The sequence below is a fragment of the Notolabrus celidotus genome, chromosome 18, assembly GCF_009762535.1.
Source record: "Notolabrus celidotus isolate fNotCel1 chromosome 18, fNotCel1.pri, whole genome shotgun sequence".
Lineage (NCBI taxonomy): Eukaryota > Metazoa > Chordata > Actinopteri > Labriformes > Labridae > Notolabrus > Notolabrus celidotus.
Genome location: NC_048289.1, coordinates 23,833,531 through 23,854,223, shown reverse-complemented (window position 1 = coordinate 23,854,223; position 20,693 = coordinate 23,833,531). Strand labels below are relative to the sequence as shown.

Sequence of the window (20,693 nt, the reverse complement as noted above, 5' to 3'; positions counted from 1 at the left end):
TCTGGATAACATCTCGGCCAGACACTTCCAGTCAGATCCCTCTTGAGTACATTGACCAGGTGACCACGGTGCGAGGGTTCAATAACCCCCAGAAAGAAGAGTACTTCAGAAAGAAAATAAGTGACCAGAGCCTGGCAGACAAAGTGATCACACATGTGAAATCCTGCAAGACTCTCGACATCATGTGCCACCTACCCTTCTTCTGCTATATGGTTGCAAGTGTCCTTGGGAAGAAGTTGGCAACAACGGATGGTAAAGGCACACCAAAAACTCTGACTCCAATGTACATATACTTCTTGTCCTTGTATGTGAAAACATGGAGAAGAGGCTGCCTGCAAGAAGAGAATCAAACGCCGTCTGTTTGAGGACTGAGCTCATCTCGCTGGGAAAACTTGCTTTCAAAGAGCTCGAGAAAGGCATCTTTAATGAGGACGACCTCATCCAAAATGGTATCAAAGTCAGAGAGCCATCCGTCCTTTCAGGAATCTACACCAGATCTTCAACGAGGAGCTGATACTGTGCCCGAAGGAGGAGTTCTGCTTCGTGCATCTGAGTGTCCATGAATTCTTTGCGGCTTTGTACGTTTACCTCATGTTCAACAACGACAATGAAAATGTCTTGGTCGAGAAGCCGTCCGCTTCCAGACGACTTTTATCAAGAGGATCATCAGAGCTCATCCTCTATAAAGCAGCAGTAGAAAAGGCTTTGAAGTGTGAGAAAGGAAATTTTGACATCTTTCTGCGGTTCCTTTTGGGCATGTCTCTTGAATCTAATCAGACTCTATTACAGCATCTGATGACCAGCAACAGAACCAACCCAAAGACAAGAAATAAGATCATCAAACACATTAAAGAAAAGATCAAGAAATGCCCATCCCCAGACAGACGCACCAACCTCATCCGCTGTCTGAATGAGCTGAATGACCACTCTCTGATTGAGGAGATTCCGAGCTCTGGCAGTCCCAACACAGCCAAACTCTCACCAGAAGGAGAGCCGAGTGAGTCTAAAATGAGCAACTAAACCAGGACAGAAGAAGGTCTTTTGAGGCTGCTGCCTGTTGTCAAAACTGCCCACATTGCAAAGGAAGTGCCTTAAAAAGTTGTTCTCAAGACCTATTCGCAGAATGTTGACCGAGCATGGAGTCACCACTTGTTTGCAGACGTTCTTCTTTGGGGGTGCAGTTTTAGTGTATATAGGGTTATACAGATATTGGGTAACAAAATGATTCTAATGGGCAGTGTAAAAAAGATCCAAACATGAAAGGTAGAGTGCCGATAATTAAATGGACACCAGCCCTTGGTTCCCCTTTGGAGGTCGAGCTGACCCCATCTTTAGTACACAAGACTTTCAGGAGGTTCTCGCCTGCCAGGTCGGCCCCCTGGCTGCCCTCTGGACCTGCCCTGGCTCTCTGATTTGCTAAAAGGCCACTGGTCTCCACCTAAAGACAGTTGCTTTGAAGTTTCTCCCCCACATTCCAGACCCCCTCCACTCGCCCAGTTTTGTGCTGTGTAGAACATATCAGGGCTCCGTCTCCTGTGGGAATGGGGGATGAGGGAGTTCAGTTTTTGTATTTTCCTTGCTTTGTATTTTTGCTACTGTTGGAAGTCTAAGGACTTTTCCATTTGACATGACTGTCAGAAGCTGTCTTTAAGCTTGTCTGAATTCCAAAAGACGCCTAAGACATTTAAGCTGGACCAACGTCTGTGATGAACTTTATCAACTTTGGATCCACTCAGGACAACTCATGAATAAAAAACTTTGTTTCAACTTGGGACAACTTACGCACTCTTACACCTGTCTCTGACATGTGAAGAAGACATGGCCACCCTGAATGACATGGACTTTTAGCTCACACACATAGAGACAAACATGCTGAGGGACTGTGGGTGGGTGCTAAAGCCTGGTGTAACACCCACACCCTCTGCTCAGAGTATAAATATCAGAGCTTAAACACAACACAAGATAAGACATAAAGATGGTATTATTTTTCTTAAAGATCATGCTTGATATTTTCCTTCTTTTCTATATGTGTCTTAGTTTTATTTACCCCTTGAAATTAAAACCTTGGAATGTATCTTAGTTAAGTTTTAATCACACACACAAAACGGATTACTGACCAATCACTCCAAAAAAGAGTATGGAGGTTTCAACTTATAGAAATCAGCAGAAAGGAGGAAACAAGACAAGGCTTCAACTTTACAAAAAAGCACATTTATGTACATAGAGCAATGGTAGTGGTAATATAGGGACACACACATATATGAGTGTTAACAATGATTTTTGAATAAAGAAAATGAATTGAGAAATAGAAAATCTCTCCTCTCTTCTTTTTCTCTGAGTGTTGAATAAACTCTTTTTTAACAACTGTTTCCTGAAGAAGGACCACCATCTGTCCCTGGTGAGTACATTACCCTCTGAGCATTCTTCCTGGGTAGCCTTAGTTGATTTGATGTAGTGCCTGTTATGGCTCAAACAGGTTGAAATAACTTTTACCCTTCAGGCCTGGGTGGGTAGCGCCCCCGGTGGAACTCCTGACAGTTACCACTTCATGTTTTTTGCCCTGTGCTCTATGTCATGTTTTTATATCTGTTCGTATTAGTATCCTTATTTGGCCTCCCTTAGTTGTTTCTCTGTAACTGTTTAAGTTAAGTTGTCATATTTCACCCGTGGGCTCCTTGTCTGTGAAGAGTTTCCTGTTATATTTGTAGATTTGGCTCCTAGTGTGTCTGGTCTTCTCTTACTTCCTGTCTTTGTCTATGTCCCTCCCTTTGTGATTGTGTGCTGAGTAGTTCCACTTTTGTCTTGTTGTCTCACCTTTCAGTATGAAGGTTGTTTTCGAAGCGGCCAACTTTACTAGCAGTACATACTGATTTGGCCAAAATACAGTAGGTAGTATGCAGTATGTGAACAAGAGCAAAATCTGCAGTATGCCAAAACTTCCTGGATGTCATACTGATTCAGGAAAATTTCCCTGTATGCAACGGACCAGTCTCCCTCGTGTAGTTTCCCACAATGCACAGCGCTAACGTTCCACTTTTTCTTTTTGCTTCTTTTTTTGACAGGGGGCACTTTGTATATTGTATAAATTCCATATAAACCACCTCTTAACTTTTTAAATCATAAGTGATGCTAAAGAAGCAGTTTCATTATCAGCTTGATTGTTGTTTACTTCTGCTTTCCGAAACTGGAAATCCAGTGACATCTGGCCCAGCATTCTGCAGAAAAGATCCAACAGAACAGTCATACTACAGACTACTTTCAAACACAGTATGCAGTATACTGTATGTACTGTATACTACCTTGGACGAAAGTGTTGTCACCCCTGGAATTTTTCCAGAAAATACACAATTTCTCCCAGAAATTGTTTCAATTATAAATGTTTTTGGTATACAAATGTTTATTGCGCTTATGTATTTTGGAACAACACAAAAAACAGAAGACAAATGCCAAAATTCACACAATTTTACACAAAACTAAAAAAATGGGCCGGACAAAGAGCTTATAGCGCCAAGCATAACTGTATTTCCGTTTGGCAACAAATGGTTGAATTTATGATGAGAGTGTTCCTGACTGAATTGAAGGTAACCCCTCTAGGTCTGACATAAGTCCCTAATATGTACCACGCCTGGCCACCCCTAAAAAAAGTCAATGCCCCATTCATGCCACCCCTCTCACACGCTACATGTTAGGCTCTCTTCTCCTTGGGAACAGCTCTGGAATATGTTAGCTTGACTTGCGCAGCATGTGAGCCTGTCTCTCTGCTACATGCACATTCACTAACCTAAGACAAATGACTGCCAGGATTGACACAGAGTTAAAACCTGAAAATTTTGGGTCTTTAGAGAAATCCTTCAGGGCTTGATACCCTACCTCCACTCTGCCGCTCTCTGTCTATATCGTTCTGCATGGGTCATATGTAGGGATGCACTGATCCGATCCTGGTATCGGATATCGGCTAGATTGGGCACAAAAAGCTAGATCGGATATCGGTGACAAAGGGCCGATATATAGTGCCGATCCATATGGCAGATCTATTCATCTCAGAGCCAAGCTTTTCTGAGTTCAAAATAGCCACGTGCGTCTCCCACGTCATCAGCGCCGGCCGGTCTGTGCATTTTTGCCCGAAGGAAGAAGTTTACGTCAGCTGTAGCGTACTGCAAAGAAGGAAGAAACCTTCTATTAATGGATTCAAAGTGTGAAAAAACGGACAGGTTATTGGATTTAATTGTTCCGGATCCCCAAAATTAAGGGATTCCAGCCTCTGGTTCAGCACTTGGAACCCAGGTACAGTTCACCATCAAGTCAGAAAAGCCTAAAGTTGCCAAAACATGATTCTATCCTCACATTAAGGAATAGAGATTGTTAAATCAATATCAGGATCGGATTGGCTAGTATCAGTATCAGCAGATACCAAAGCCCAGGTATCGATATCGGTATCGGGGACCTAAAAAGTAGGATCGGTGCATCCCTAGTCATATGAAGTGCGGACCTGGGTAGTAAGTAAGATCAGCTGTTAGCAGCCCGTAGCATGTTGATGCTAAACGATACTAGGCCCGCGATGTTCCCGGCGAGCTGAGGAGAAGGAGGCAAGGACGACGTGCTGGTATTGAGGTGCAAGCTAAGAAAAGATGACATCGACCTGTCCTTCCACCCACGGTTATGGGTAATGTAAGATCTATCTACGATAAGGTGGACGAGCTAACCCAGCACCAGAGGTAATACTGGCAGAGTAGCATCATGCTAACAGAACTAACACCGGACACAAACGCCACATTGAAAGGATTTCCCCTGCTGTGGGCGGACAGGATACAGGAGAGCAAGACTGAACTAACTGGTGAAAAAGGCCAGCTCAGTCCTGGACCCTGTGGAGGTGGTGGCTGACAGGAGAATTATGGCCAAGCTGTCGTCTTTGATGAACATTTCTTTTTGTTTTAGATATATATTCTGATAGATTAGATATAGATTGACATAGAGTGGTCTAGGACTCCTATGTTTGTAAAAGTGTCTTGAGATAACGTTTGTTGTGATTTGGCGCTATACAAATAAAGATTGATTGATTGATTGATTGATTGATTGATTGATTGATTGATTGATTGATTGATTGATAAGTGTACTGCATCCCCTCAGGTTTTAATGCATCAGGAACGCAGGATGCTTACCTACTAGCAACATCAGTGATTGTTATAAGAAGAAGGGACAGCTGTCAAACTTGCTATGCACGGTGTGATAGAGTGCAGTTTTGGACACAACTTGTATATGTTAAAAAGTACCTTTGTTTTTAAGCTCCATGTCCAGTTTAAATGAATTATGTATTTTTTACCGTATGCAACTTCTTGAACTTTAAATGAGACGTAACAGTCTATTGACATTTATTTCATGTTAGTGGTGCAGTCAGACCTTTTTGTATTGGATGTGACATGCTGTATTATCATTGAGTGACTGTATTTTATTGAGAATAGGGATATAGCCTACTAATGTGAAACCTTTCTAATTCAGAAAATATACAGTAATTAAACTGTTTTTTATTTGACACACATTTGATCAGTCATTTTTTATGTGCCAGTGAAGCAGATCATGCTGTTACATTTTAGTAGAAACAGAAGTTCACTGCGCAGTAAATGAAACTGTTGTAAGAGTTGTGGTTTATTGAAGGAGACTTTGTATGTGCTAGAATGTGCAAGAAACACCACTTCCTGTTTTCTTCATCGACTAGAGAGGAAGCTAGAGATATTTTTTTTAGAGCTGTGCAAATCCAAATTTCCCTCAGCTAAGAGGGGGCTGCCGTCAATTGAAGTTTTTCCGAAGTACGCATTTCCTTCACATTTGAATCAATAAGAGTTTTGCATCAGCCTTGACGGAGCACAGTTATTGTGCATTTGAAAGAGTTATATTTGCTTGATTTTTTTTAAAGTCATTTTTCCGAAGGAATATTACCAATTCAAGACCACCTTAAAGATCATCTATGAGGGGAAACAATCTACAAAAATGAGACTTGATGAGGCGGACCAGGAAGAAAAGAGTGTTCCTGATAGAACAGGTGAGACGTCTAAAATGGTGGCTGGTTTCAAGACTGTTATCATTGACTTCAGTTTAGACAGGAACTTTAACAAGCTATAACACACCAGAACTGTCTGTATGGATGAGGATTAGGGCCACCAGAGAAATAAAAAAAAATGAAGGTCAAATTGTTTTATTATCCTTTTTATTCTGAGAAAAAAGTTAGTATTCTGAGATTAAAGTCAGAATTCTGAGATTAAAGTCAGAAGTTAGAATTCTGAGATTACAGTCACAATGTTACAATGTTACAATGTTACAATGTTACAATGTTACAATGTTACAATGTCATTTAGCAGACGCTTTTATCCAAAGCGACGTACATACGAGAACAAGAACAACACAAGCAAAGATCTAGACAAGAGGAAACAAGATCAGTACGAGTAAAAAAGTGCTTCAAGTTAATTTGGGTGCAGGTACTGCCAAGCAGTGTAAAGGCAATGCACAAAAGTAAGTAAGGAATTTTTTTTTTTTTTTTCAAAATAAGGAACATCCACAATGAAGCAACCAAACAATTTAAGACCTTCCATTATCATCATAGTCAGAAGTTAGAATTCTGAGATTAAAGTCAGAAGATAGATTTCTTAAATATAAATTCTGAATCCTGAGATCGAAGTCAGAATTCAGAGATTAAAGTCAGAATTCAGAATTTTTTCTCATAATAATAATAATAATAATAAAAAAAAAATGTACCTTAATTTTTTTTAACTTTAATCTCAGGCTTCTGACTTTTTTTCTCAGAATAATAATTTAAAAAATTGACCTTATCATTATTATTTTTTCCAGTGGCCCTAATCCTCTTCAGTATGTCTGCTATTATTGGTGAATGTTTTTAATTTACAAATACAAATTGATTTAAAAGTACAATGACACAAGACTGTGAAGGTGAGCTACCTAAAAGCCCATCAGGTGCCTGTATAGTAGCATTGTCCTAACAGAAAATAAATAGCAATACAGTTGTACAGCCCCAGTTCCAAAAAGTTGGGAAGCTGCATCAGATGTTGAGTAAAAAAAGATTTTGATGGTTTTGAACCATTAGACCCTGTATTTTATCAATCAATCAATTTTTATTTGTATAGCTCCAAATCACTTCAAACGATATCTCAAGATGCTTTTACAAACATAGCAGGTCTAGACCATACTCTATGTTCTATTATCAACCCAATAATAGACCCAACACCAAGACAGGGTAAGTAAGTAAGTAAGTAAGTAAGTAAGTAAGTAAGTAAGTAAGTAAGTAAGTAAGTAAGTAAGTAAGTAAGTAAGTAATTAAACTTTATTTAGTGTGGCACCTTTCCCAGACATAGTCACAAAGTGCTTTACAGAGAATCAATGTCAACAAGACAATACAATGAGCAATAAATAAGATAATTAAGAAAGCCGACAAAATGACATCAAATTACAATGGAACGTCGAAAGCCATAACAAACAAATGTGTCTTAAGCTGCTTTTTAAAAGTCTCAGTTGAATCAGCACAGTGCACTTTGGATGGAAGACTGTTCCAGAGAGATGAAGCTACATGCTCAAAGGCAGTCACCTTTAGTTTTAAGCCTGACACAAGGCACAGCAAACAGACCCTGGTCTGAGGATGTGAGGGGTCTACTGGGGATGTAAGGGTGGAGCAGAGATATAAGAGGGTGCTTGATGATGGATTGCTTTGTATGTTAATATGAGGATTTTAAACTGTATTCTGAATTTGATTGGTAGCCAGTGAAAGGAGAATAGGATGGGAGTCCAATATTAATCCACCATGAGAATTGCATCTTGCAGTATTTAGCTAGTTACAGCGGCGATGAAAAACTTCCTTTTAACAGGCAGAAACCTCGAGCAGAACCAGACTCATGTTAGACAGCCATCTACCTCGACCGAGTTTGGGTTAGAAAGAGGGATAGAGGAGATTAAGAGAGAGAGAGAGAGAGTGCGATGATATCGATGAGACGAGTAGTAGTAGTAGCTGTTGCCGCTGGAGTCAAGCACATCTATATCAGCTGGAGTCTGGAACATCCACAGCAGCAGGAACACTATGGCAGCGACTCAGAGGAACCTACAAGACAAGGGAGCTCAGGGACTCCAGAATCTATGGTTAGTAACTTTCAATGGGACAGCTAGGGTTAAAGTAAATGATGGGGGCGTTTGGGGGAAGTGGGTGAGATAGGATCCCAGTGTGTTAGTGATGTGTCATGATCAAAAGCTGCCGCTCTGAGAGACGATGCTTTATAGTGAATCAGAAGAGCCGACTCGCATCAGTTTTTTCCTTTCACTGCTTAGCTCTCACAGTGCTCAGCCCCAGCTCTGCTCACAGCAGAACTTTGTTTTGATTGGTCTGCATGGCGGCCATGCGGATAGAGGGGAGGCTGTGTATCGTACATCTGTTCCTTCTGAGAGAGTCTTCTTGAAGACAGGGCAAATACTCACTGAGAGGAGAAATCGGATCAGCCCATCCAAGCTGAGACATCTGATTTTTCTCAATAAACATGCACTGAGGACATTAACAATGTTTGCTCCAGTTTGGTTCTGGCTCTGTTTGCTTGAGTTTGGTTCTGTTTGCTTGAGTTTGGTTCTGGTTCTGTTCTGTTGATATGTTTGCAGTTTTTTGTTAATTTGTGCAATAAAAAAGTTTGATTAAAATACTGAACAAAAGTAAGAATGGTTTTGTAACAGAATAAATGCACAAAATTGGGCAATTATAAGGCTTCTAATGAAAACAATGTACTTAAAAGGGTTTTCAACACACAAACCATTATTTTTTGCAAAGTTAAGGTAAAACATACAGCTACAAAAGATCCTAAATTAAGAGCCGTTCGGGAGTCGAAAGAGCCGGCTCTTCTTTGGGAGCCAAGTCAAAAGAGCTGTCTCTCTGAAAAGAGCCGAACTTCCCATCACTACAGTGTGTCAGTGTGCCAGTTTCCCCAGTAGTCTAAGCCTATAAAAGCATAACTAAGAGCTGGTCAAAGCCGGAGCCAGCTCTAACTATAAGCTTCTAAAAAAAGGAAAGTTTTAACCCTAATCTTAAAAGTAGAGAGCGTGTCTGCCTCCCAGACCCTTACTGCTGATTCCAAAGGAGAGGTGCCTGATAACTGAAGGTTCTAACCTCCCATACTACTTTTAGAGGTATATGTTGTTTTATGAAAAATGTTAATACTTAATTTATTCATAATATTTACGTTTCTACCAATACTTAACTATATAAAACACGGCAGATTAGGACAGCACTTGGCAACAATGCATCTTAGATTTCCATCTATTACATAGGAATACTGAAAAATGTTCATTAATTGCATCAAACACAACAATAACCTCTCTTTGATGGACATACAATAACTGTGATAAACAGTCTCAGAGCCTTGAAAAGATGACTTTGTTTTAAGATTTTCGTACGAACAAGAAAGAAAAAAAAGCAATACAAGAATGAGAATCAAAATAATCTTTAGGACAGGTCTTCAGACTGATGTTGCAAAGTATGTATTAAGTCCAGCTAATAAGGGCAGTCACTGTGGGAAAATGAGTTCATTTTATATTCAAAGTTTAAATCTGGTATATGAAATCTTTTGTCTGATATTTCAACATTCTGTACTTTCTCCTGAAAATGAGTTTTTCGGTTTCCTTTTAGAGTCACTTCCCTCTCTTCGTGCTGAGATTCATCATTTCAATCCCAGTTACTCTGCACAGAGCGGGGGAAATGTGGTCGCTCCCTCCATCATTGGTTCCAGCATCAGCAACTTAAACATCAGTATCATCTCTACATGCCGAGGTAGATATACAACATATGAAGTATCTGAAACCATGGTTTGGCTTCTGCTGATGTTTCTGGTTGTTTGTTTGCAGGATCTGTTTTTTCATCCAAAGAGGAATTAAACCATGATGCTTCTCTACAACACAAAAGTCAGTACTTCTTCAGACACGTCACGTTAATACAAACTATCTTAAATACCTTCATAACATTCAAATTTTTTTTTTTCATCAGATGAAAAGATCACGGAGTGTCAACAGAAGCTCAGAGCGAGCCACAAGAAGAAGTTCAGTCACTTGCTCGAGGGGATGACGACAGAAGCGAACAAAATACCTCTCCATAAGATTTACACAGAGCTCTACATCACTGAGGGAGGAAGTGGGGAAGTCAACAAAGAGCATGAGGTGAGACGTATCGAGACAGTGTCCAGGATACACGTAACCCAGGAGAAATCGATCCACTGCAATCATCTCTTTGTTCCTCCACGGGGACAAAACATCCACATAAGAACTGTGATCACAAGGGGAGTCGCTGGCATTGGAAAAACGGTATCCACCAATAAATTCACTCTGGACTGGGCCGAGGAGAGAGAAAACACCAACCTGGACTTTGTGTTTCCTATCTGTTTCCGAGAGCTGAATCTAATGAAGAAGAAAACCCTCAGCCTTGTAGAACTTCTTGAAGTCCTGTTCCCTGAAACAAAAGACTTGGGAATCTTTTCTATGTGTGAACACCAGATGCTCTTCATCTTGGATGGTCTAGACGAGAGCCGACTATCTTTGGATTTCAACAAAAGTGAAATTGTGACTGATGTGACTCAGCAAACCACGATTGCTGTGCTTTTGACCAACGTCATCAGGGGAAGACTTCTTCCTTCAGCTCTTGTCTGGATCACATCTCGGCCGGTTGCTTCCAGTCAGATCCCTCTTGAGTACATTGACCTGGTGACTGAGGTGCGAGGGTTCAACAACCCCCAGAAAGAAGAGTACTTCAGAAAGAAAATAAGTGACCAGAGCCTGGCAGACAAAGTGATCACACATGTGAAATCCTGCAGGAGTCTCCACATCATGTGCCACATACCAGTCTTCTGCTGGATGGCGGCAAGTGTCCTTGAGAAGAAGTTGGCAACAATGGATGGTAAAGACATGCCGAAGACTCTGACTCAAATGTACATACACTTCTTGTCCTTGTATGTTGACAGTATGAAGAAGAGGCTGCCTGGAAGAAGAGAATCAAATGCCGACTGTGTGAGGACTAACCTCATCGCGCTGGGAAAACTTGCTTTCAAAGAGCTTGAGAAAGGCCACTTGATCTTTTACGAAAGCGACCTAATCCTAAATGGTATCAAAGTCACACAGGCATCCATGTTCTCAGGAATCTACACCCAGATCTTCAACGAGGAGCTGACAGTGTGCCAGGAGAAGATGTTCTGCTTTTTGCATTTGAGTGTCCAGGAATTCTTTGCAGCTTTATACGTTTACCTCACGTTCAACAACGACAATGAAAATGTCTTGATCAAGAAGTCTGCTTCTAGACTATTTTTATCAAGAGGCTCATCAGAGCTCATCCTCTATAAAGCAGCAGTAGAAAAGGCTGTGCAGTGTGAGAATGGACATTTTGACATCTTTCTGCGGTTCCTTTTGGGCCTGTCTCTTGAATCTAATCAGACTCTATTAAAGCATCTGATGACCAGCAACAGAACCAACCCAAAGTCAAGAACTGAGATCATCAAACACATTAAAGAAAAGATCAGGGCAAGTCCATCCCCAGACAGATGCCTCAACCTCTTCCACTGTCTGAATGAGCTGAATGACCACTCTCTGGTGGAGGAGATTCAGAGCTTCCTCAGCTCTGGAAGTCTCAACACAGCTAAACTCTCACCTGCCCAGTGGGCCACTCTGGTGTTTGTGTTACTGACATCAGAAGAAGAGCTGAGTGTGTTTGAACTGAGCAACTACACCAGGACAGAAGAAGGACTTTTGAGGCTGCTGCCTGTTGTTAAAACTGCCCAAATCGCAAAGTAAGTGCCTTAAGAAGTTGATCTCAAGACCTATTCGCAGAATGTAGACAAAGCATTGAGTCACCACTTGTTTGCAGTGCAAGACGTTCTACTTTTCTGGGGTGCATTTATTTAAAGAGGCAATAGGTTTATGCATATCAGATAACAAATTATTCCATTGGGCATTGTAAAAAAGATCCAACAATGAAAGGCAGAGTGCCGATAACTCAGATTCATGTACGACCTCTAAAGGGAGGTGTCCAGAAAGCATCCTCATTAGCAGAGCCGGCCCTAACCGACTTGGTGCCCATGGCAAGATTTTAACTGGTGCCCCTTGTATTATAACCATCTCCAACATTCCCATCACATATACACTGAAAGAAAACTGACATCCAGCTTTATGTTTTACACATTTCCTTTGTTTTAAAATAAAAATGACCTCTAAACGAACATTAATAAAATGGTAACAACACTGATATTTAGCAGGAAAATAATTATACAATTTTCAAAATGCATAATCTAATAGTAGTAGAATTTATTCAGTCATTATATAACACAATAGTTTTCACAGTGCAAACACTTTAAACAAAGCAACAGTAATGTATTAAGTGATGACTGAAAAGGCAGTCCTATTAGACTTCAAAAACTGCTTTGAATACCATTCTTTTAAAAACCAAAAGTGAATCACAAGCTTTTAAATGTTTACTGGCATCATTCCGCAATTTAATCCAAAATTAAATTAACTAAAACAATATTGTTTTTCCTATTATCTTCAAATTTTCTTCCTCAGTCATTTAGCAGCGCCCCCTATGGATGGCCGGCGCCCCTAGCATTTGCCTATACTGCCTATGCCACGGGCCAGCCCTGCTCATTAGGTACCCAAACCACCTCAGCTGGCTCCATTGGAGGAAACACATTTTGTCACTTGTATCCACAAAGTTGCCCTTTCAGTCACTACTCAAAGCAATAAGTATGGGTGGGAACCTAGATCGCCTTGTAAATTGCAAGCTTGGCCTTCAGGCTCAGCTCCCTCTTCACCATAACAGTCCAACAGTCCAACGACCACATTACTGCTGACACAGCACCAACCTGCCTGTCGCTCTCCCTTTGGAGGTGTTTGCAGGCATGTCCGACTGTGAGGAGACCCTAGGGTTGACCCAGAGCTTGCTGTTGGGATTATATATCCCATCTGCCCTGGGAATGCCTTAAAATCCAATCCACCAAAGGGGAACTGAAAAACGTTGCTAGGTGGAGGGATGTCTGGGTCAACTTGCACAGCCTGCCAGGACCGTGACCTGACCCTGGATTGGTGGAAGAAAATGGTTCAATGGACCAATGTACTGACGACACTCTGTACTTCTTTTACTTCGTCAAGTGGTTTAATGGCATTGAGCTTTTGGTTCACTTACATCAATTTTGACGTTCCAATTTACCTCCTTCATTTTTTGGCACAGTTGTTTAAGCTGCCAGATGACAACTTTGCCCAGACAAGGTTGCCAACTAGCTGGTGAACATATAAAAACAACTAAAGAGCCAGCTAATGCCCTTTTTATGTGAGTAGAGACCAAAAACAGAGCCAAAGCAAAGTGAATATTGGAACAAAACTAATCAATGATATTGTTTCTTTGTCTCCTAGATGCGTTAACGTTTACATCTTGCTACTGCTGCAAACAAACGCAAGCCTAAGCCTTTAACCTCAAAAACTTGTAATTGTTTCTTACCCCAAAACCTTTTGTGATGACTGCAATCTGTCTTTAGTAATCTAAGTGATGCTACATAGTGTGCGTTAAGATTCTTATTAAACCAGGTCAAACTGGACATGGTTGGGCGACCTCAGTCCTTGAATTTGGTTTGATTTCCTCAAGTATACAGAAACTTTAAAGCAGTATAAGTTAAGATCATACTCCTTGCAGGTGTGGATAATATGCAGTAAGTCTCATCTCAAAGGACAAGGTCATTTATATGTGCTATCTTTTCTCATCCTGTCTTTTCTAATGCAGTCTGAACGCCTGCAATCTCACCGCAGTCTGCTGTCGACCCCTGGGGATTGCTGTCGGCTCATCCACGCTTAGAGAGCTGGACCTGAGTAACAATAAGCTGACGGATGGAGGAATGGTACTGCTCTCTTTGGGGCTCACGTCAAGCAAACTGGAGACACTCAGGTCAAACCCTGACACTTTTCTTACCCTCCCACCAACGATTAAACAGAAGATGTTTCATTTAGAAGTTATATGAAATTTTCAAACATTTTGGTTATTTTCTGTTTGTTCAGATTGAGGAGCTGCGACCTAACAAAGCCCAGCTCTGATGTCCTGGCCTCAGTTATGAGCTCAACAACCTGCCAACTGAAAGCTTTGGACCTTTCTGATAATGACATTCTGGATCTCGGAGTCCAAAAGCTCTGCAGTGGACTTGGGAGTCCTCACTGCAAACTGGAAACACTTATGTGAGTGCTCGAAGTGAAATTCAGAAGAGTTATCTAACAGCTGAATACAAACATCCACAGTGAGTAGTTTGTTGTTGTGGTGTGGATCAGCTTGATGAAATGTTTGTCTGTTTTGAAGGTTGTCCCTCTGCAGAGTGACAGAAGAAGGATGCACTTTCCTGGCATCTGCTTTGAACTCATCCCGATTGAGAGAGCTCGATCTGAGCTACAACCACCCAGGAAACTCAGGCCTGGAGCTGCTGTCTGCTCTGGAAGACGACCCACAGTGCAGCCTGGAGAAACTCAGGTAGTGGTGGTGCTTGCATGGCATGTGCACACTGTTGATTAATCACGTTGAATGAGCTAAAAATAGATTTATTGACTGTAGAGCTGTCAAAAAATTTTGAACTTCACTTCACAATTATCGTTCCCAAGGAATGTAACGATAAGATGAATCTTCAGCTCTGCTGCTCATCTCCTCTTTGTAAAAATACTCTGAACACGAGCATAGGGAGGTGGTGAGCGAGTCTGTAACCAACCATAGCTGGTGCAGGGATGTGGGGCTTGTGTGAGACCACAGACAACTAACCACTCTGGTATCATTTGTCTAATGTCCACTGATGATTGTGTGAGTATGTTTCTTTGTCCATTTTTTATTTTCTCCCTGTCACAGTCACTGTTTTTCTGCATTTCTGGAGACTTGAGTGTCCTCAAACACCCTGTCTCTTTTGTGAAATCAGAAAAACGTACAAGAAACTTTTTTAGGGTTCGGGTAGAGTACCTAGATCCGCTCCGTTGTGTTCCGGCTGAATCTCTGATCCGGTACGCCGGAGAACCTCCAGATCAGATTAAAGTATCCGTTAATTGTCTGCGTTCGTTCAACCACCAAAAATAAGGTGAATAGCACCTTGCTGTTGGTCTCCCCAGTTTACCCCTGACGTCCACCACACTTTGTGTAATTGAATGGATTAATTGTTAATTGTTTTGCCTTTTCTGACGTATTATCCGGCATACTGGGTGCTAGTGCTGCTATGATTTGAGTTGGTTTTGCAGCTTTTTGATAACTAACTTACGTAATTTTCAACCAGATTGGATATTTTTTTTTGTTTGATCAGATAGAGAAGCTGCAACCTAACCTCTGATGCCCTGATGTAAAAGCACAAATGCTTGTGTATGAAATGACTCCTGAAAAAGTACTGGTTCCAAAATGCCCAAATAGAAAGAAATCACCTCTGAAAAACAGTTACTTAAAAGCCAACTGAACCTCACATTTAGGAGACTTTTTAACTCAAATAATTCAGTTGTTATGTGAAAATAATTAAGATTTACTTTCCTCCAAATTGAAAATTGAATCTGTTTTATTGCCTTTTCCATTTGTATTAATGTCTTGACAAATTTTCCCTGTTGGTTACATGAAATTCATAGATGTGTCTTCTAGGTAGTGGAGGTTAACTCTCTTGTATGTTTTGATGTTTTTGTCCTTAAATTGTCTCTTATTTCTCCAAATGTCTTTTTTTACTTGTTCGTATATTTCAAAGTGTGCTTTCATTAAAGATGTTGTTATAAAGAAAACTGTGTTTATGACGAGCTCAAGAGAAGCAAAGCCTTCCTGATCCTTGTTGTAGGCCATGCGCCGTTGACGGTCAACAGTGCAAGGAAGGAAGGGTTGAATCTTTTTAGGTTATGCTGCAATTGGGTCACATTGTTAAAAGCTGCTGTGAGGAACTTTTGTTTTGTATCGATTCTGGTGCCCCCTTGTGCACAAAGTGATACCTCTTATCTCTTGTCCTATACATGCAAAAGTAGTTCTTTCAACAGTCAACTGTATCAGGCAATGTGATTATTTTCCATGAAAACAGTCAAATAAAGGCTGTATCTGAAGCGAGATGTCCATCATCTGGTCTGACACCTACCCCCTCAGGGCGGTTTCAGGCATTAAGAATGACAACAGAGGAGGTGTCAGTGTTGTTGCTGATGGTCTTGTTTGCTATTGAAGGTCATAAATAAGCATTTGTATCACTTTCAGTCTGTTTCTCAGCCAGTTCAAAACTCCTCACAGGGCCTTTAAATATAAAGTGATTAATGCATGTAACTATCTACACATTATTTTATGTTTCAGTGTGGAAGAGTGTGGTGAATCCAGGATTCAGCCAGGTCCAAAGAAATGTGAGTAACCAACCCTTCAGGTTGCTTTTTTCTTGTCATGTGGAAACTTTAAGTGTTGTATAAATGACTCGTATTTTTGATCTGTTTCATCAGATACCAAAAAACTCACCTTGGACCCAAACACAGCACACATTGACCTCTTACTGGAGAAGGAAGACAGGAAAGCCACGAGGTGGACCAAGAATCCGTATCCCGATCACCCAGAAAGATTTGACTTCTGGACACAGGTGCTGTGCAGGGAGGGACTGACCGGGCGCTGTTACTGGGAGACAGAATGGTGTGGGCGGGCTTTCATTGGTGTGGCCTACAAGAGGATGTGCAGGAAGGGAGAGGATTTGGACAGCTGGTTAGGCAGAAACGACTGTTCCTGGGGAATGTTCTTCAACAAAGATGGGTACCAGTACTGGCACAACAATATGGGCAGAGGAGTACAGATCCCTCCTGACTCCAATAGAGTAGGGATCTATCTGGACTGGTCCTTGGGAGTTCTGTCCTTCTACAAAATCTGCTGTGGCACACAGACCCTCCTCCACACCTTCCACACCACCTTCACAGAGCCTGTCTACCCAGGGTTTTGGCTCGGTTGGGTAGACTCTGTCGTGTACTTGGGTTAAATGTTAACTTTGCAGTGTTGACATTTACCTACCTTCCCTTGATATCAGACTGAACACCCGGGGAGGAAAACAGAATTGAGTATTTTCTGTCTCCCTGGTCTTACTTTTTAATTTTTTTAAAAAGGTAAAACTACTGTGAGGTTCTCAGAGTTTGTGTTTGCCTTGGCAACCCTTATGGACAAGCAGTCCTGTACATGTGTAAGTAGTGTTTTGTGATATATGAGTATGAATGTATAAAAGACATCAGCAGCATGCTGTTATTGCCTGACAAAGACCTAGTGGTAACAAAGCGGCAACCTCCGGTCCCAAAATATGAAGCCCAAATATGCGGAAGTGCTAAAAACTGCAGTTCATCAAATGTCCACTTGAGGCTGGCTACAGAAACATCAAAACCACATACACACCCATTCAAAAACGGCGATCTTTGCAGCAATAGCAGACATGTATACAGCCTGGTTGGGTCTACGTAGCTAATTTCTCTATTGGGGGGGGATTTTTTTCTAATGCAACAGTTCAGAAGATATTAAGATTACAAGTTTTGCCCATTGAAGGACATGACTGACAGCCGGGCACACTGTAGCTGTTGGCAAGCTGTTGGTTGAGTTCAGCATTTCCAATATGGCTCCCGCTAACGATTGACGGTTGGCGCTCAGGAAGAGACGGGTGGCATCACGGATACTACGTCCATCATAAATACAGCCTATCATGGTAACAATAAGACACATTTTAAATAACTAGGATAGTGAATCTTCTCTCTTTGCTGGTCATCGAGGCATCCTTATTTTTGGTCTGTTTCATAACCAGCTTAAAATTCCTTCAAAGGGTTTTATTATGAAATGTTTGAATCACCAAGACAACAATGTAACGTGACTACCAATGATGGATTAGTAGTAGAAAAAAAAAGATATCAAGATTGAAATTGTACATTTCTGAGAATAATTTTGAAAATGTATGACTTGATTCTAGAGTATTTGCAACTGTTGCAAAGTCTTGCAGACTTTTACTTTAAAGACTTTATTCCCATAATGTTTCCATATTCTTGTAAATTTACGACTTAATTGTCAACTTCACTCTTGGCATTCTACTTGATTGTTGTAAATATTCTACTTTATCCTTGAAATTTAATTGTGTATTTTTTCATTGATATGGCCTTAATCCTACGTGGAACATTCTGCCTTGTACATTCAGCAACGAGACGCACTTGGGTCAAACCCTGAGACTTTTTTACTCTCCCACCTTTACGTAATTTTCAACCAGATTGGATATTTTTTTTTGTTTGATCAGATAGAGAAGCTGCAACCTAACCTCTGATGCCCTGATGTAAAAGCACAAATACTTGCGTATGAAATGACTCCTAAAAAAGTCAGAGTACTGGTTCCAAAAGGCCCAAATAGAAGGAAATCACCTCTGAAAAACAGTTACTTAAAAGCCAACTGAACCTCACGTTTAGGAGACTTTTTAACTCAAATAATTCAGTTGTTATGTGAAAATAATTAAGATTTACTTTCCTCCAAATTGAAAATTGAATCTGTTTTATTGCCTTTTCCATTTGTATTACTGTCTTGACAAATTTTCCCTGTTGGTTACATGAAATTCATAGATGTGTCTTCTAGGTAGTGGAGGTTAACTCTCTTGTATGTTTTGATGTTTTTGTCCTTAAATTGTCTCTTATTTCTCCAAATGTCTTTTTTTACTTGTTCGTATATTTCAAAGTGTGCTTTCATTAAAGATGTTGTTATAAGGAAAACTGTGTTTATGTCCATCCATCCATTATCTTGACCCCTTATCCCATTAGGGGTCACAGAGGGCTGGAGTCTATCCCAGCTGGCTTCGGGCGGAAGGCAGGGTACACCCTGGACAGGGTGTCGCCAACCTATCACAGGGCTAACACAGAGAGACAGACAACCATTCACGCACACACTCACACCTACGGGCAATTTAGAGTGATCAATCAACCTGGTGTGGATGTTTTTGGACTGTGGGAGGAAGCCGGAGTACCCGGAGAGAACCCACGCGTGCTCGGGGAGAACATGCAAACTCCACACAGAAAGGCACCCGGCCGGGGATCCGAAACCAGGAACCTTCTAGCTGTGAGGCAACAGTGCTACTCACTGCGACACCATGCAGCCCTTGTTTATGTGAAAAAGTGTTTCGTTGTTTTTTATTAATATTTGGGGCTTTAATTTGTGCCTTAATGGATATGACAGCTGAAGAGAGACAGGAAAGTGGGGAGTAGAGAGGGGGGGGGGGGGGGAGACATGCAGCAAATGGTCGCATCCAGGAGTCGAAACAGCGACCTCTGCGTTGAGGACTATAGCCTCTGTATGTGGAGCGCTTAGGCCGCTAGTCCACCAGCACCCCAACAGAGTGCATGTTTGATGTTTGTGTGAAAAAATATGTAATTTAGTTTCTCGCTGGCATTGCGAGAACAAATAGATAAAAGAGAAACACTGAGTTAAATTTCACTTTCAACAATCATTTTATTAGCAGTCCCAAGAGGCAATGAAAAAAAAAAAACACAAATCAAAGAAAAGAAAGGAACAGAAATTAAGATTACAGTCGAGACAGTGGGCCAATCACAGCCAGAGAACATAAAGACGGAACAGAGGGGTACACACACACACACCAAACAAACGAAAGTCACATTGTTTAAAAAAAAAAAAAAAAAGGAACTGAAAGTGATAAATGAAGACGACTGAATTTAATCTCCCAGGAAAAGTGAGTGTGCCTGTGTGTGTGTTTATGTGTGTGTGTTGGCTGATCCCTCTGTTCCTTAGAAGAAATTCACCAGGACCGACCCCACATTCACACCCGCGCACACACACACACACACACACACAATCATACCTCACACGCACACAAACATATCAAAAAGCCAGCCAAGGCGTCTTTCTCTCTCTTCAGTGAAAGTCGTGATTTTCTATTTTAGACTTTCCGTGACAGAGAAACCGACTGCCAAAAACCGACAGCGGTGCAGGCAGGTCTTTAAAATTGTTATTTTCTATTAATTCTGTACAGATTATATATTTTATTTACACACCGAGCAGATAGTCAGTGCGGAGACAACTGAAAAAATTAGCAAACATTAACTCATGTCCGTTTATCCGCTCTCTGCTGTCTACTTGAATCTGCTTTTATTGTACAATTCTGGACATCAAAACTTTTTTTTGATTAATATAAAGTCGGCAGCACTTCACGCCATCAAACCGACCGGCAGGATCATCAGCTCACATCGCCTTGATGTTGGAGTCAAAAGTTCACACCTGTCTGATTTCTTTTATCTTTCTTTTTGTTTTGTGTCCGGCCTCTCTCTCTCTCTCTCTCTCTCTCTCGTTGCTGCATAGACTTTGATCTAGTGAAAGCTTTCTCTCTTAACTGAATCAAAACATGCACATCTGGATCGTTAGTGCTCAAACATCTGAGCATCTACATCAAAAACTCAACTGAGGCTGCTTTTAAACAAACCTGGACTACATCAATCACTGCTATGACGATATTTTTTGCAGTTCCTTCGTGGGTGATTTGATATCATTCGAGACACTTCTTTGATGATTTCTGAAGGTGAAGAGTCATCGGGGTCAAGTTTGAGCTAACACTTTGATGTTCACACCTGGAGACACCGCAAAAAAAACAAAAACTGAGTGACTAATCCTCTCACATCTGTAAACACACATACACACACAAATAATGGATGATTGGAGCAGC

The 20,693-nt window shown here is 41.0% G+C and overlaps 1 protein-coding gene across 1 annotated transcript; it reads left to right on the top strand.

The window, feature by feature from the left end:
* Window positions 1–5,748: 5,748 nt before the first annotated feature.
* Window positions 5,749–18,731, top strand: LOC117829614 (NACHT, LRR and PYD domains-containing protein 3-like). Its single transcript, XM_034707194.1, has 9 exons — window positions 5,749–6,037; window positions 9,665–9,805; window positions 9,880–9,936; window positions 10,019–11,804; window positions 13,784–13,945; window positions 14,056–14,229; window positions 14,348–14,515; window positions 16,328–16,374; window positions 16,468–18,731. Exons 1-9 carry the CDS (start codon window positions 5,986–5,988, stop codon window positions 16,986–16,988), a joined length of 3,108 nt encoding a protein of 1,035 aa, XP_034563085.1. The 5' UTR covers window positions 5,749–5,985; the 3' UTR covers window positions 16,989–18,731.
* Window positions 18,732–20,693: the final 1,962 nt, after the last annotated feature.